This window comes from Ursus americanus, chromosome 28 (assembly GCF_024610735.1).
Source record: "Ursus americanus isolate L20-20 chromosome 28, mUrsAme1.1.p, whole genome shotgun sequence".
Lineage (NCBI taxonomy): Eukaryota > Metazoa > Chordata > Mammalia > Carnivora > Ursidae > Ursus > Ursus americanus.
The window spans coordinates 14,106,121-14,123,045 of NC_142154.1; the positions used below are offsets into that span (position 1 = coordinate 14,106,121).

The 16,925-nt window shown below is 43.9% G+C and overlaps 1 protein-coding gene and 1 long non-coding RNA gene across 32 annotated transcripts in view; one reads left to right on the forward strand and one right to left on the reverse strand.

Annotated features, from left to right (window-relative positions):
- LOC123790808 (uncharacterized) overlaps window positions 1–16,925 on the reverse strand; it is a 274,206-nt gene that overhangs the window by 213,536 nt on the left and 43,745 nt on the right. For 29 of the 31 annotated variants that reach the window (XM_087856663.1, XM_087856691.1, XM_087856690.1 and 26 more), the window contains 4 exons: window positions 12,788–12,955; window positions 9,970–10,017; window positions 7,613–7,674; window positions 4,426–4,483 (listed from right to left, as the gene is read on the reverse strand). In XM_087856663.1, the coding sequence (XP_087712789.1) occupies window positions 4,426–4,483; window positions 7,613–7,674; window positions 9,970–10,017; window positions 12,788–12,955 (336 nt within the window). Of the gene's footprint in view, window positions 1–4,424; window positions 4,484–7,612; window positions 7,679–9,969; window positions 10,018–12,787; window positions 12,956–16,925 lie in introns of those variants that run through there. The other 2 variants (XM_087856686.1, XM_087856684.1) reach the window with 2 other exon arrangements.
- Window positions 1–16,925, forward strand: part of LOC123790807 (uncharacterized) — a 116,714-nt gene that overhangs the window by 81,206 nt on the left and 18,583 nt on the right. The gene's annotated exons all lie outside the window — the stretch shown is intronic.

A 16,925-nucleotide genomic window follows, 5' to 3' on the forward strand; every position in this document is an offset into this window, starting at 1 on the left:
TAAGAAATTTCTTTCAAAGTGGACTCTAACTTTTTTCTCAATCATATGACCGCAGGGAAAATGGAATGACTAATCGAGTTTTCATTCTCGAACTTTCTGAAGTCACAAATCATTCATGAGCATGTTGCTACATTGGAGCACTTGCCTTGAAGGGCCAGAAATCAATACAAAAGGAAACAATAATAGAAAAGGGAAAGATTTTTCCCGTCCTACTAGGGAAAGGTGTGTGAGCGGGAAGAAAGTACAGTACAGAAGCTCATGACAAGTCATGATAAATGGGTCGTTATAAAATTCATGTTTAGACAGCACCAGGCCGGGGATAATGCCATTCGTCATGGCAACACGAGGCAGCTAATGAGCCCTCATTGCATATTCATGTCTGTGGCGGGTCTTGTCTCCCTCCCACCCTGAACTACTGCCTGGAAATATCTCCACTTCAAGCTGAAGCTCAGCTAGGCCTTCTTCTTCTTCTTCTCCTCCTTCTTCTTCTTTTTTTTTCTATTTGTTACTGTTGCAGCAATTACACTGTAAAAGTGCTGCCCAAGATTGATTGCTCTGATCTGTAGTTCAATTGTAAATTAGAATACACATCCCCCCAGGGACACACGGCCCCTATTTGTGATTAAGAAAAAAGCCCCATAATAGACTAATAGCTAAAGTTCTCTCTCTTTTACTTTCAGGCAATTAGCTTGATGAAATGGCCTCTTTTTGTGTACCCTGCAAGTGTAAACCGATATCATAATGAAGTATATGATGTTTATTCTATTATTTTCACCTTGCCGGGTATGCAGGAATGCATAAATAATGGCTGCTTTGTCTGGTACGTTTACTGATTCACAAGTAAACTATTTCTTAAAGATGCAGTGTGTGCATTTTGAGGCTGGAGCTAAGCAACCCCTAACTCTGGGTTCACCTCCACGCAAAAGACTTTCTACGAAAGAGGAAAACACCAAATTTCTCAAGGAATGGTAAAAGCGAGATTCTGATAGTCAAGAACCATCCAGCTGCTGGACTGCTCTGGGGTGGATGAGGCGGGAAAGCTCAAATGGCAGCTGTCTCAGGCTCAGGTGAAGACCCCAGGGTCCTCTCGCAAAGTGCTCTGGGGTGACTTTGGGCCCAGCGAGGCTCCAACTGACCATAATGTGTTGTTGGTCTCCACTAATCAGTTGTGGGATCCCAATGCCATTACTATTCTTGGGTGGTGGAAGTTAGTCCTACAATGTATTCACCACTGTGATGTGTACTGCGCCCTCCCCCACTCCAAAAGTCTTGTCTTTTCAAGATCCAAAACTTTGATCTCCTCAGTTGACCAGAAAACATTCCTGAGCTTCCTACATGCAGCAGCTGACAGAGGTTTTGAGACCAGCCAGCCAATGACCACAATCGCTTGTGGTTGGCCCATTTCCAACATCATTTGTGTTGTTCCTATATAGTACTTAAATATTTGTTTTCTTTTCACTCAGGACAGTCTCAAGAGGAAAGGGGGGAAAAAATGTCCCAACTCGGCAAGATAGAGAAATAGGAAAGAAGGAAAAACAGAGCAAAACAGAAACAAAAACAAAACTATCTTCATTTAAAATGGTTTATGGTGAAAAGATCAAATAAAATAAAATAAAATAGTTGATAGTGGTTTTCTTATCCAGACGTTAATTACGGTTCCATGGGTGGTTCAATTGGTTAAGTGTCTGCCTTTGGCTCAGGTCATGATCCTGGGGTCTGGGGCACCAACCCTACATCGGCCCTCCTGCTCAGCAGGGAGTCTGCTTCTCCCTCCTCTTCTTCCCCTCCCCCTGCTTGTACACACACACTCTCTCTCTCAAATAAATCAACAAAATCTTAAAAAAAAAAAAAAAAGGATGTTACTTATGGTTCCAGTTCTACATTCCAAATTCCCCACCATTCATCAATAACCCAGCTTGTACTACCCACCAAACATTTTCTGGGCTTGTGTTGTGGAACAAATTCACCCCTGTCCTCTTTAATATGAACCCTATTTGAGTTTCTAGAAAATCACTTTTATAGCAAAAGGATCTCACTAATTTTTTTAGTATTGAACTGGACGTGCATTTTTAGATTTGTTATATTTTAAAATTGATGTTTGAAATCGTCTTTTGTTACATATAAAACATGTTTGCCTTTCCTCCCAGTTACTCTAGCCACTTCCTAGTTCAATAAAACTTTTCGAGAAAGTTTATTACTATATCCTGAAAAGTGATTCTAAGGTTATATAATTTCCAAGCATACTACAAAATGAGCTACCCAGAAATATCCCAGGAAAATTCACTTTGATATCTTTCTTGCTAAACATCAAAGGGTTTACCAGTCTTCATTTGGGGACCGACCTTCTCTTTCTCAATATTTATACACTGAACTGCTGTGTCAATGATAAACCTGCAGCATAGTAATTGTAAATTTTCATCGCTTTGAGAAATGTTTGAATGTCTAGCTGCCACATTGCTGCCATATTTGAAATATGTTATTGTAAACTTTCAAGTGACAATGAGCCTGGGAATTTTTCATCCACACGTATGGCACTTTCTTGCAGTAACCAGTCACATTTTTTAAGAGTCCATTTACTGTATAACAATAATGCCTGATACGTACAAAGTGCCTCATAATTTTTGAAGTTCTTTCATGTAAATCACATCACATACATAATTCTATGAGGCAAATGAGGCAAATAATTTTATTGTCACCTCAACGTTAGAAGGGAGAAAATTGAGGCTCAGAGAGGTTAAGGGACTTGCCCAAAATCACAAGTCAGCACGCACGTTAAGTTCAACTTTGACCCCAGGCGTTGAACTCCAAAATCTAAACCCCTCCTGGCAGGTCATGCTGTCTTTATACTAGCTACGCATTCACCACAGGCAGCACCCTCCAGAACCTCAAAGCTCTTAAAATAAACGAGTCTGTGAGCTTCATTCGTATCTGGGAAAGATTGACAAATGAATGTAAGGACACACACACACACACACACACACACACACACACACCTTGATAGAAACCTACAAGGAAAGGAGAAAAGGGATGGAATTCACACTGCATTGTTACCTACCTACCTAAATATAAGATAAATAATCTACATTTAATTACTAACATATGCTTAGACTAGGTAGAGACCGGCCACAAAATTGAAACAATGACCTAGATAATTCAAATTTGAGGGACAGGGGAAGGATCACTCTTTTCAAGAGACATGGGTTTGTATCCAAATTTTCCAGAGATTTGGTTGAGTCTTCTCATCAAACTTCTCTCCAAGACCTTTACACACACCACGCCCTCTGTTTCATCCTTACCTGTCACATACTCCCATAGAACTCATTCAACCCTGACCGTCAATCTAGAATTAGCTCAAAGATCACTGCTCTGTGGAGAATGGTCCCTGACTTCTATCTCTAGCCCTGTTCCAAATACCTCTTTGATCTGATATTCGCAAATGAGCCTCCTTTATCCTCATTATAGTCTCTCCCATCCTGATGCCAGTGAAGACAGGATTTGGATCTAGAATCCAGCTACAAACTCTTCCAAGGGTGTGCTGGAACTGTCTGCCAAAGTACTCCCACTGTCAAGGTCACCAACATACCACCGTGCCATGCCCAGAGCCCTGAGTTTGTCGAAGAAGCTCTGGGCTATTCTTTGCCAATGAAGGGCCACCATGTTGATAAGGAATGGCCGCTACCTTTTTGAAATAACAACTAGATCAGATAAAACATGCAAAGCAGAACCCACAGACGTGGGCAAAATTGACAACCAAACCATGATTTCTTATGAAAAGCTGGTCTGAACATGAGAAAGACCCCAGAAATGAGCCCCAAACCAATGAACCCAAAATGAAGAGTTTATACATATGTCCAAATCCCAGATTTGACATTACTTAAACTTATGGGAGAAATCAGGGGATGTGTCATTATTTCATTCATTCATCCATGCATCCATTCAATAAATCATTCAACAAATACTTATTGAACCTCGAGAAGATAATCACAAAAACATACATCATCCTTACCCGCATGGAACTCACAGTACAATAAGAGAGACAGATACATAGTCCTATCATTGAATATAAGATTGTATAGATAAAGATACATAACTATGGATAAAATGGAACTCTTAGTGGGAACTTCATAGAGACAAGTGCTTCAGTATAGCAAGTCTTACAATAGAAGCCTGAAGAATGAGGTTATAGATGAAGGTATAGAGAAAGGGTATGTGTGGGAAGGGAGCATTTGTGGAAGCAGAATGTGCAAAGGCCCAGGGGTGGAACACAGCTTAGCAAATTAAAGGGCCATTCAACAGTCCAGTGAGACTGGACCCCTGGGAACTGGAAGTAAAGTGGACTATGATGAGGCTGAGGACATAGGTAGGTTGGCCAGACCATACAGGACCCTGTAGACCACAGGCTACAGTAGGAATTCCAGATCTCACCTGAAGTCCAGTGGAAAGCAATTGAGGAGTTCCAAGCAGGAAATGCTCATAATCACATCTGTAGGAGGATAGAGGGTGATAGTGTTGTTACATTTGGAATAAAGAACCTCAATTTTTAAGGCATACAATGGTTTTATTTCTCTAGCACTGGCTACCAACCATGCTCTAGGGAACCACTTCCGCTTTACTGCTAGAAAATAGACGTCTCTCCAACCCATGTGCTATGTGAGCCCAGCACCAGGCCTGCCAGGGTTGAGTAGGGAAGATCTAGCATAACAAGTATGATGTCGAAGACCTTTTGGGGGCGCCTCGGTGGCTCAGCCGTTAAGCATCTGCCTTTGGCTCAGGTCATGATCCCAGGGTCCTGGGATCGAGCCCCGTGTCAGTCTCCCTGGCCAGCGGGAAGCCTGCTTCTCTCTCTCACACTCCCCTTGCTTGTGTTCCCTCTCTCGCTATCTCTCTCTGTCAAATAAATAAATAAAATCTTTAAAAAATAAAAATAAGCAAGAATAAAAAAAGAACTTTTGAGTCAGTTCTAAGAAACAATGATGTGTTGGCAAAGCATCTGCTCAAATGCAACACCAGAACTAGAAGACGCTATCTAGGCTCTGAATGGAACAAGCTGGCTCAAAGATCCTATCACTCTCAACATCTTGAAATGCCAATTGTGGCTACAGGACATGCCCTTGAGTCACTTTCTTGCACCCCTTGAACCAGGTCAGGACCGACCCACTTTGAGCCCCTGCCCTGTGGTAGGCTCTCTGTTGTCACTACTCGTTACCAGTCTTGTCTTCTCCACTCAGCCGTATGATCCAGAACAAGAGAGGCATGCATCTTATTCCCTTATCGCTAACGCACTTGTAGGTGCTTAGTAACGGGGTGCTGTTTCATTTGCCCTATGGTAAACAACTCTCCGTGGTGTAATTGTTGATTCTTTTCCTACCTACTTCTGTGAGTTCTTTGAAAGCGGAATCAGTGCCACCATCTTTGTATCTCCAGTTGGCACTTGATATAGGATTGATTATTTTTATTAGTCAATTAATATATGGATATAGCTAATAATATGAGGTCTTCATTAATACAACCAAATCTACCTCCTCTTTAGTCAGCCACAGGATATACAAAACCACATCATCTGAGAATCTTGCGTACTGTCAGCACTCATCAGTGAGAGATGCTCCCTTAGCGCTGGTGGTTAATGCATTTCCACATATTAATATACACTCGAGGGGCGCCTGGGTGGCTCAGTCAGTTAAGCATCTGCCTTCAACTCAGGTCATGATCCCAGGGTCCTGGAATCAAGCTCCACCTCGGGACTCCCTGCTCAGCCAGGAGTCTGCTTCTCCCTCTCACTCTGCCACCCACTCCTGCTTGTGCTCTCTCTCTCTCTCTCTGAATGAATGAATAAAATCTCTTTTACAAACACACACACACACCCTAGGTATATATACCCTTAATGTGAATGCATATAAAAACTGCTGAAATCCAGGGATGCCTGGGTGGCTCAATCAGTTAAGCGTCCTACTTTTGGTTTCAGCTCAAGTCATGATCTCAGTCTCGTGAGATGGAGCCCTGTGTCTGGCTCCAAGCTCAGCATGAGATCTGCTTAAGATTCTCCCTCCTTCAATCTTTTCCCCTCCCCCTGCTTGTGTGACGAGCTCTCTCTGTCTCTCTCTCTCTCTTTTAAATAAACAAGTAAATAAAATCTTTAAAAAAAAAACTGCTAAAGTCCAAATGAGGTCTATAAATAGGATAACACTATTAAATCAATTTCCTAATGTTGACAAGGTACTATGTTTATATGAGATGTTATCTTTGGGGGAACTGGGAAAAGGGAACAGGCGATCTCTCTGAATTATTTTCACAACTTCTTTTTCAAGTCCTAAAACTTTTCAAATAAAATATGATAACTTTTTATAAAAACAAATTTATTTTTTGTTCTTATAGGTATACATCTGTATATTTTTATTTTATTATGGTGAGTATTTCTAAAATAATGAAGAAAAACCATCACGATTAAATGATGCCATCCTGTACAACACCAGCATACAGGAAAGGTAATGCCCTAATTCTGGGCATTGCTCTCTAGGTCTGATCAGGCTGGCATTTCAAATATGCTGGAAGAGGAGGGAGGCGCATTACTTTTGCCTGATTCAAGCACATCGTCAAAATGATGTTTTCATAAACAAAGTGCCGACGGCTATGATCTTATCTTCTCTCTTCCTTTTATCCTAATTTAGGTCAATAACAAGTATTTCTGCTCTCTTCTGTGGATTTCAGGGTTTGGAAGAAAGAGAGCTATTACAAGCTATAGGGAAGTGTGAGTGAAAAACTCACAAGAGCCTTTAAACTTCTTTCTGCTTTAGCATGGTCTTTAAAAAAAAAAAAAGTCCGATTTCAGAAAAAGAATTTTTCAAATCAATAAGGCTGGTATTTACACTCTAACAGTGTTACTGGAGTTTTTAAATTATGTGTTCAAGAGCCCACTGTTGGTGAAGTGGATAATAATGTGGGTCATTATACCAAAACTCTCTGAAGCATAGTAGGCAATTTTTCGACAACTGAGAGATCTGAAAACCGCCGGCAAGAAATGCATAGGCACATAGATTAAAGTAAAACTTCAGTTTGGCTTAAACACAGAAGTTCAAAAAGGATTCCGTCAGCATAAAAAGCTACCGTTTCCAATACTGTTCAGTTAATAAGCTTCCTGTAGTCCATACCTTGAGAATTATGAAAAAGGCTGTACATATCGTAAACATCAAGTCTAATTCAAAGATGAATGACATTCCCCCACATGCATCCCTCTTTTTCTGAAAACTGCAAACCCTTTAGTAAGTATATCTAAGAAAAAGACCTGCGCAGAAGTCGCCCTTGTTTTGTGCTAGCTTGCTTAAATTAAGTTCAGCTCAAGGTACGGCATGCAACGTCATCTCAGCGACCCACGGGCTCGTGCAGAACAGATTCAGCAGGATACACTATGATCACCAGGTGCAGGGAAAGAATGCCTGTCTGATTGCTAGGAAAGCTTATCAGGGAAGGCCATCCATCTTTACTTTTTCAGGAGAACATCCCCAAGCTGTAAAGGCAGAGTTTCACTTAATAAAAAAGGAGGAGGGAAAAAATGCAAAAATGTTCTTAATATTTGCCTTATCGATTCATGAATCGAAGAAAAAGAAACTATAATTACCTCTGGCTCTATCAGGACTGAGAGATTTCTTCTGCACAACCTTTTCCGTGGCAGGAACAAAGCTTTCTTCCAAAGGAAAAAAAAAAAATCCACTTTAAAATACCCCAAAAGAGATTAAAAAAAAAAAAAAAAGCCCACAAGATTTTGTAGCTCTTTAATGCTTGCCATGGGCCAAATCGTACAATTAGAATCAGTCACTTTAAGTGCCAAAGTCATATAATGCTAATAGATCACTTTATAATGTGAGCAGTTTTTAAAAGTCGTATTTAATTTTCCATTATTACTGTACTGAATGCTAGCGGTCTCCGTTCACGCAGTCATAGACCCTTCCATGCGGAAAGGGAGGGGACAGGCGGCCACTGGCCCAGACACTGGTCCCTTCTGGCCTTAAACCTCACAGACCTGACTTGGAACTCCACGATAGACCCTATTGCAACTCTCTTCCTAAATGTGTTTATTTTTATTTCCAAACCAAAGGACGACGGCTCCTTTTGGTTTTGTAATTATCTTATTTCAAAAAATAGAGATGGAGGCAAAAGCCTCTATGCCGTGTGAGCGCGCGCGCGTGCGCACCCAAGAGAGTGAGTGTGCGCGCGCACACGTGTGCGGCTTTCTTTAAGAAAATGAAATGAAGCATAAAATAAGCCCTTAACAGTAACCTAAGGAATAAAACAAAATCATTTACAACACATGGGATTGTTGCAGGATATGTCAAGATTAGATGGTTTAAGGGCGCTATCCTGAATGTGGAAGCAATTATAATGAAATTCATGACTCATTAGCAAACATTCCATATTGTGTTTCTCATTTCTGGGTCAATGTTGCTGGGAAATATAGACTTAGGATTTAGATGTTCCATTGACTTTGGTGCAAGCTTATAGATAGTTGGACCATACAGGGACACAAAGCAAAGACTCCGTGATTAAGTCCTTCATTTCTCAGATGTAGGCAATTTGGTCCTCAAGCTGAGGATGAATAAAATAACCTCGAAAGCATATTGGGAAGAATTAAGTTGGTGATCGAAGGGTTGTCTGCAAATGTAAAGTAGGACTTGCATGGTGCAAATATGAACTGGCGGATGTCGGGCGGATTTCACATGCACACTGCTTGGTATGCAAAATGCCTGGTGAACTCAAGTACCCAATACTGTACGTAATGGGAACCAGATGTCTAACAGAGAGAGAAAAATATTTTATAACAATAAATGTGACATTGACTCTTAAAGGGTTTTGCTGCTTTTAAACAGCTTCCCTGTCTTCCTCTCCCTCGTATTTTCAAATAGTTTACAGTAGATCGTGTAAAGAAATTATTTTCATGTTTGAAAAGAGAAACTGTTTAACCTGCCACAGCCTTCGCAAATGCATACAGAAGGAGAAACGATCTGAAAACGATAATTTGGGGAATTCATTCGTTTATGAAAGCACTGTGCTCAGCAAGGCAAAAATAAAATTAAGGCAAATAAAGCATGATTCCTCCTGCCCCTTACAAACTTGAACTAGACAAGAGGCCGTAAGATGTGCACAGCTGTTATGGGGGCATTAAGCAAGCCCTGGGCAAGAGACACCAAGTGCCCTGAGAATTCAAAGGAGTAAGAGGAAACTCCTATGGCGGGCACATCCCACGAAGAAGGGTCGTCCCCCGTGTAACCCACATGCCCCTTCCTCTGCACTGCACAGACGCAGCCCCGTGTGGCTCTCCTGCTCTCCTACTGGCCCTTGCAGCAGACACCCAGCCACCCTGCTCCGTCTGTCGGCCTCTCCTGACACCCTCCCAGAGCAACCTGCCTTCCCTGCGACGGTAGTAGTTCTGAAGCCTGGATGCCTAGCGATCAAGTTGCAAGCTCTGTAGTTGGGCCTAGGGTCCACTTCCCTCTTTGCCACTTACTGGTCTGACCTTGGGGAAGTCACTTCACCAACCTCCTTCTAGCAGCATTTTTTCACGTGTAAAGTGAGGGTAAGAGAAGCGCACGTCTTCTGGGCTTGGCATCAGAACTGAATGAGGTTCTGAGCACAACATGCTTTGCAAGGTGCCACCATGGTGTCAGAGCACAGATAATAGAAACTCTGTTAGCTATTCTTCTCTCAAGCATCAGATCTAGTTTTTACAGAAAAAAAAAAAATCTAAATGCCTTATTTTGGTGTGCAGGCTGCTCAAGAGCCAATGGGTTGCAAGACTCTCCAACTCTTTCTCTCAGTCCCTTCCTTCCAATGCCCAACTCCTCTCCAGCCCATCTGCCTGTCATCACCCAACCAGACCTCCATGCTCCAGCCCCAGTATCCTTGCACATGCTATTCTGCCCGCCATGGATGGTCCTCCCTCCACCTATCTACCTATCTACCTAGCAAATTCTTGCTTACCCTGCCATCCTGGGCTCTAGCAGACCTCTCCGTGCCTTCTCTGAGAGCCTGTGAAAGGTTAAAAACACCCGCTTAATTAGGCCTGTGGTCAGAAACTCATGGCCCATACAGATAGCACACATAAGAAAAGCAGCAAAGGGTAGCACAGTAGGGAGTGGTGGGGACTGTGCCAAAAAAAAAAAAAAGAGAGAGAGACTGAGAATTGATGCCCTGGCTAACGGGTCAGCCACACCTCACTGTTGTCATGGTAACATGGGGCCTCAGTATTGCTAATACTTCCAATTTTTTTCAAGGTGAGACAGAAATCTACATTTTTACCTGAAATCTCCAATCGTTCATTGTTGGCAACTAAAAATGTCTCTAAATGCTGTAACCTTGGACCCACCAAAACCCTCTGGAGACCATCAGTACAGACCATGGCTCAGGGATTTCCTTACAGTTACACTCCTCCATTCCGGCAAATTTAACTATGACCTATAATTGTTTGCACATCTGCTTGTCCAACAGACAATGGTCTTTGAGGCAAGAAGCATGTTGGGTTTGGGTTTTCTTCCTCTCTCCAGTGCACAGCAGAGTGGGTGGCTCAAAGAAGCATCTCACTGAATTTCACATTGGTATTTCCTGAGCATTGGAGCCAAGGTACGTAGGGTCTGCAGGTGGGAGATCATTCCCAGCAGGTCAAAGGATCAGGTGTTCCTGTTTCAAATAGCCCTGTTCCTAGAGGGGAAGGATTTTCTAGATATTGTTCAGGCTTGGTCAATAGCTGACTTCTTTAGAACTATCTAGAACTCTTCCTCAAAGCTCCAAAGCCCTCTCCATGGTTAGCAGCACACAAGTCAGCTCTGACAATATAAACCTATCCTATAAACCTAGTCTATACATAAACTTAATCTCCATCTAGTATGTGAGTGAATAACTAAATCCATAAGTGAGATCTACCTGAAAAAGCTCCGACTTAAATGTCAGATGTAAAAAAAATTTTTTTAAATGTCAGATGTGGCAATATTTGAAATTCGTTGGAAGGCGAGCATTATAGCAAATCCTAGACACAGAAAGAGACACATTGTCTCTGAAACTGTGGACAAGGAAAACAAATGGGAAAGGCTGGGTTGTGGACCACTTAGACGATTCGGTGAAAGCAGTGGCAGTTTGGAACTCTTTAAATGTCTGTCATCTGTGACCCAATGATGCAACTCATGGGCACTTAACTCAAGAAAATCATGTGTAAATATTTGGGAAAGTTCATCACGGCTTTGTTTCTAGTGCTGAAAAAGTATGGGGGCTGTTCATGAGTAATTACAGAGGATTTAGGGTTATGATAATTAATAATTATAGGAAAAAGCTATCAAACCCTTACTTTTGTGGCGGGTTGTGTCTCGGGAACGTTCGATTCGTTACATCACTGGACCATATCGTTACATCCATTTTACAGATGGGGACTCAGAGATGGAGTGTTTAAGTGATTTATTTGCCCAAGTCCCATAGCAAACTACGTGTCAAGGCAGGCATTTGGACTCAATACTATCTAACGCCAGAGTTTCAGCAGTATGTTCCACTTTCCTCATAAATATTCAAACCTCTACAGTTGTCACCGTGAGGGCACCAAAATCATAATCTCGAAGAATCTATAATGATGCAGAAAAAACTTACGAATGATTGTTACATGAAAAAAGCAGGTTGCAAAAAAGTGTCCCCTCGCTCTGATATTGTTAGGGGAAATGTCAGCATCCCACAGACACAGCTCCAGCACTCAGGTGGAGGGTTTGAGATATGAGGCTAGAGCACGAAATTCACCGCAGGAATTAGCACCAGGATCCACGGAATGCCTCTAGGCTCCTGGGTCTTCTCCACTTGTCTCTTGCAAAACACCATCTCCCATAAAGTTTCAGGCTTCAAAGTGAAAATTCTAATCCCACCTTGATGTGACGTTAGGGCTCCAGATAGATCCCCATATCATCTGACTTAGCACTAAGGAAAGGGCAGGTACTGGCCCCACTAGGGCCTCATGGCCCAGACGGGTCCAATGAGCTGGAGCCAGAGGTTCTAGTTTTGTCACAACTGATTCTATAAAATAGCAAATAACTTGGAGGAAAGCATTGCCCATCTAAGTAGTAATTCTGTTTTTTTTTTTTTCTAAATAACAATTATAAATATGGAGGGAAAACAGTAGCCCACACCAAGGTCTTAACATAACAACATTTATACCCACAACAGCTTTTTCTTGTTTTTGCTTTTTTGTGTGCTCTGAATTCTCTACAGTGGCTATATATTACTTTTATACTAGAGGAGAAAAGGACCCCAACCTACATAGGGATTAAAAAGTGAATGTCTAGGGGCGCCTGGGTGGCTCAGTTGTTAAGCGTCAGCCTTCGGCTCACGGCGTGATCCCGGCATTCTGGGATCGAGCCCCACATCAGGCTCCTCCGCTGGGAGCCTGCTTCTTCCTCTCCCACTCCCCCTGCCTGTGTTCCCTCTCTCGCTGGCTGTCTGTCTCTGTTAAATAAATAAAATCTTTAAAAAAAAAAAAGTGAATGTCTAGGGGCACCTGGGTGGTACAGTCGGTTGAGCGTCCGACCATTGGTTTCGGCTCAGGTTATGATCTCAGGGTCCAGGGATCGAGCCCCAAGTTGGGCTCCATGGCTCAGATTCTCTCTCCCTCTCTCTCTGCCCCTCCTGCTCATGCTCTCCCTCTCTTACCTTCTAAGATAAATAATTTTTTAAGTGAATATCTACAGTTAGTAATATTTGGAGACCAGAGACTGAGATGCAGAGAAAAAAGTCTCTTCAGTGATGATGGGAGATGATGGGAAACTCTTACCAGAGAAAGGTCATCAGCTGAGCAGCAAATCCCGCCTGAAAGTCCGTGGCTGTGGACAAGGCCTCACCATGAAGATGGTACACCATCAAAGCTGCATCTGATGGAGATGCCGGGCGCTGGGCATGCCAGGGTCCATTGCCCTGGGACACTGTGTGAGACAAATGGCACCTAGGAGAAGACAAGTCAGAGCAGAGAAGAAAAGCATGAGCTACACGGAATATAAGACATGGTTTTAGAAGGCAGGAGACAGTGGCCACAAAGAGGGAACCCCACATGAAGATACATAGTTTAAGCAGTCAAGTGAGGAGGGGGGCAGGGAAGGGCAGGGAGAGGTCACTGGTCTGAGAAATGGCCATAGAGAAGCAAAATGTAAGGAAGGGGAATGGGAGGTAAATCTTTTTCATGCACGGAAAGCATACAGTGATGACCAAAGGAGATGGAGGGATGGAAAGAGTTTTAGGACCACAGAAGAAAGATGCCATTGAAAGGAAGGATGGTTGGTGGAATGAACATGAGGCAGGGGAAGAGAAAACAGATAAAAGGATAAGAAGTTATTAAGAACAAACATTAGGGTTTGAATAAAGCTGGAATGGACATTTCATTCCTTTGCCCTGATTATTTAACTGACTTGCATGGCTCCAACTCGACAAGAAGCTTCTGGAGGTTTGAAGGTTGAGAACAGATGACCTCATGATTGGACATTTTAGCAGTTTTAAGACATAGCCACAAGTTCTCAAATACTCCTCAAATCCATAGGAAGGGTCTATGTGCCTTCTCCTTGAATCTGAGCTGACCTTACTGACTGCTGGACCCATAGAGCATGTGCGTGGGCCAGGCCAGAAAGGAGGGTTCAACTTCTACCTTGTTCTCTTCGGATACTCATCTCTGGAGCCCTGAGAGGCCGGGAATGGAGCACAGGGACGAGCTGCTGTGAAAAGTGACCAGGCATTCCGGCTGATGGCCTCAGCTGAGGTTCCAGGCAGGGCCCGCATCCGTCCCCACGTGTCAGTGGGGAAGCCTTGGAGATGACCCCAGCCCGGGCTGCCCGCAGACCTCAGCCTCATGAAAGGCTGCACAAGACCCGCCCTGCTGAGCCCAGCCAACACTCAGCACCCTGACAGATAATAATAAAAATGATGGTTGCGGTTTTAAGTAAATAAATTTTAGGGTGATCTGTCATAGAGAAATAGAGAACTGGAAAAGACATAGTTGGTTCTCAAAATAGCTGTTAAATTTAATTTAACAGCAGGGGCGCCTGGGTGGTTCAGCCAATTAAGTGTCCACCTCTTGGTTTCAGCTCAGGGTCGTGGGATCAAGCCCTGCGTTGGGCTCCACAATGGGCATGGAGCCTGCTTAAGATTCTTTCTCTCCCTCTCCGTCTACCTCTCCCCCTACCCCTGGGCAAGCTCTCTCTCCCCCCTCCTTTCCTCTCAAAAAAAAAAATTTAATTTGACGGCAGATAAGGAAGGCAGCATTATCTCTTGATCTTTGTCTCTCCCTTTGTCTTACCCTCCAGCCACTGTCTTTTCTATTCTTTAGTCAGTTTCTTTTATCCTAGTCCCCTCCCCACCCCGTTTTCCTTCTCTCTCTCTTTCTCTCTCTCTGTCTTTTCCAACTCTGGAATTCTCCCCTTTTTTAATGGCTGGAGACTTGTAGAAGAGAGACTCACATTCTCTCCATACCTATAAAAGGCTTCTGTTTTCTCTTTTTTGGCACAAATAAGCTCAAATCCTTTAAAAGAAAAAAAAATGTTCCCATGTTTTTCATTCTTTACAGACTTTATTCCTCCTTCCTGAATGATCTCTGGGTCTTGTGTGCACTTTTTAGGTTGTAAAAACTACGAACAAGATATTCTCCCCAGTGATGATATTGGCTAGACTCTTGGCCCTTTCTGGAAAGCACTGTTTTGGCCACCCTCGGATTTCTTGTAGCTGTCCTGCCCGTCAGCTGCAGGAGTCCTAACTCGCTTCCCCCGCCCGGACAAGGCTCTGCGGGCTGCAACTGTATCAGGAGCTTGAGTGGGAAGGGAGCAAGCAGGGTGGTCAGGATCGTGGTGAGGATGCACCCCTCCCCCCAGGGCAGCTTCAAATGAGGCCTCCCAGGAGGGGTACCCAGACGCTGCGGCCCAGAGACCGCCTGGTCACCTTGCTCAGAGAGGGGGTGACCCACACAATGGTCACCAAACAGCTGATAAAGCATGGAAGCTGGGGGACAGGCAATGACCAGAGCAGGAAGCCTCCCTGCCCCCTCCGTGGAAGGAAGTGCCTTCCGTCTCTGCTGCCCCTCAGGGGTAGCCCGTGCCACCCCCTCAACAAGCCCAGGTGGGCGCACGTGGCCAGATTCGCGCCCTTGCACAAATGCACAGAGCGGCTAGGCGGAGAAACGAAGAAGCATCCCCGAGGAATGGCAGGCACGTTGCTACAAGGGCCGCGCGCAGGGTTGGCCGACTGCGCCAATGGCCGGCAAAGTAACATCATCTCAGGTCAAGGAGAAAGCCCCACAGCCCAAAATAGCAGCCCTTCCCAGTTGCCACAGGGTCTAAAATTATACCATTGAAGATTTATTCCTTCGCACACCTCACTTTCATTGGGGGCCGGTCCCGCGCTGGGGGGAGAAGCCACGAAATGTCTTCACATGAAGGTGTAAAAGGCCTGACGGGCCCACAGAGTTCTGTGGGGGCGGGAACGGAGGGAGGTGTTGAAAGGGGAGGAAGAAGGCAGAGGACGTGTGGGTGAGGGAAACCAAAAGGAAACTTCTCCTATTTCAGGGTTTTACCCAGAAGGAGCCTCGCTGGCAGCTACCTCGTAAAACCGAGGCCTGAACAATTTGCCAGTAAATTTGAACCATGCATGTAAACAATGCTAATAATTTATTCCTTGAAATGCTTTCCTAATACATTATTATGCAGAGCTGCACATGCTTCTACTTCCAACTGCCTAAATGGAAAAAAAAAAAAAGTAAATTAAGGGGCAATTAGAAAGAATAACAGGAGGAAGCGTGAGGAAATGCTAGATGCCTACTATCATGCTGGAACGCAGAGAGAAGCTCCGAGCAGGTAATCAGATCGGGTCAGCCAAAGCCTCATTTTCTGGGGGAAGGATCCCCTCAGAAATTCAGGCAAAACCTCTGTCTTTGTGTACAGAAGTTTGGTTAACCTGACCCCGGAGGGCCAAGCAGCACACGAGAAAAATGGAAGCAATCACTATTGGAAATACACCTCTGGTCCCGTTTCAACTAACAACAGCTTCGCCAGATGCCGTTGTTTTTTTGTTTTGTTTTGTTTTGTTTTGTTTTGTTTTGTTTTGTTTTGTTTAAGTAGGTGCCATGTCCAGTGGGAAGCCCGATGCCGGGCTTGAACTCACAACCCTGAGATCAAGACCTGAGCTGAGATCAAGAGTCAGATGCTTGCCGGACTGAGCCGCCCAGGCACTCCCACCTGATTTCATTTTTAAAACCCTTAAGATCTAGGCAATATTTCCGAAAGGTAACCCCCCTTCTGCCACCGCCCTCACTTCAGCCACTCCTGGGGCAAAAAGCTAAGTACCATGGATGCCATGATGAGCTTTAGGCAGAGGCAAGGCTAAAAATAGGGGAGAGAGAAAACCAGAAAGGAGAAAAAAAAAGTGTGTGCAGGGCTGAGCACAACAAGTTCCCTCCAGAATGGCCAACATTTCTATACCGTTTGGTCGTTTATAAAGAACTAGCTGCTACGTAATTTTATCTCCAATGCTTCACACGCCATGAAGCAAGGAAATTTTTTTTTAGATTTTATTTATTTGGCAGAGAGAGAGAAAGAAAGCACAAGCAGGGGGAGCGTCAGAGGGAGAGAGAGAAGCAGGCTCCCCAAAGAACAGGGAGCCTGATACGGGACTCGATCCCAGGATCTTGGGACCATGACCCAAGCCAAGGGCAGATGCTTAACCGACTGAGCCACGCAAGCATCCCAAAGAAATTTTACTCCCATTTTTATGAATGAGAGCACTTTGGAGGAGAGACCAGGTGACTTCCCCAAGGTCACACAAGGGAAGTACCTGGGGACGTGGGAAGGGCTTGACACCGAGTCTAACTACCTCACTCCCATGTTTTTTTCTACTTCAACAGTCTTTGGAGTTACAGGGCGTAGGGATTCGAGAAATGT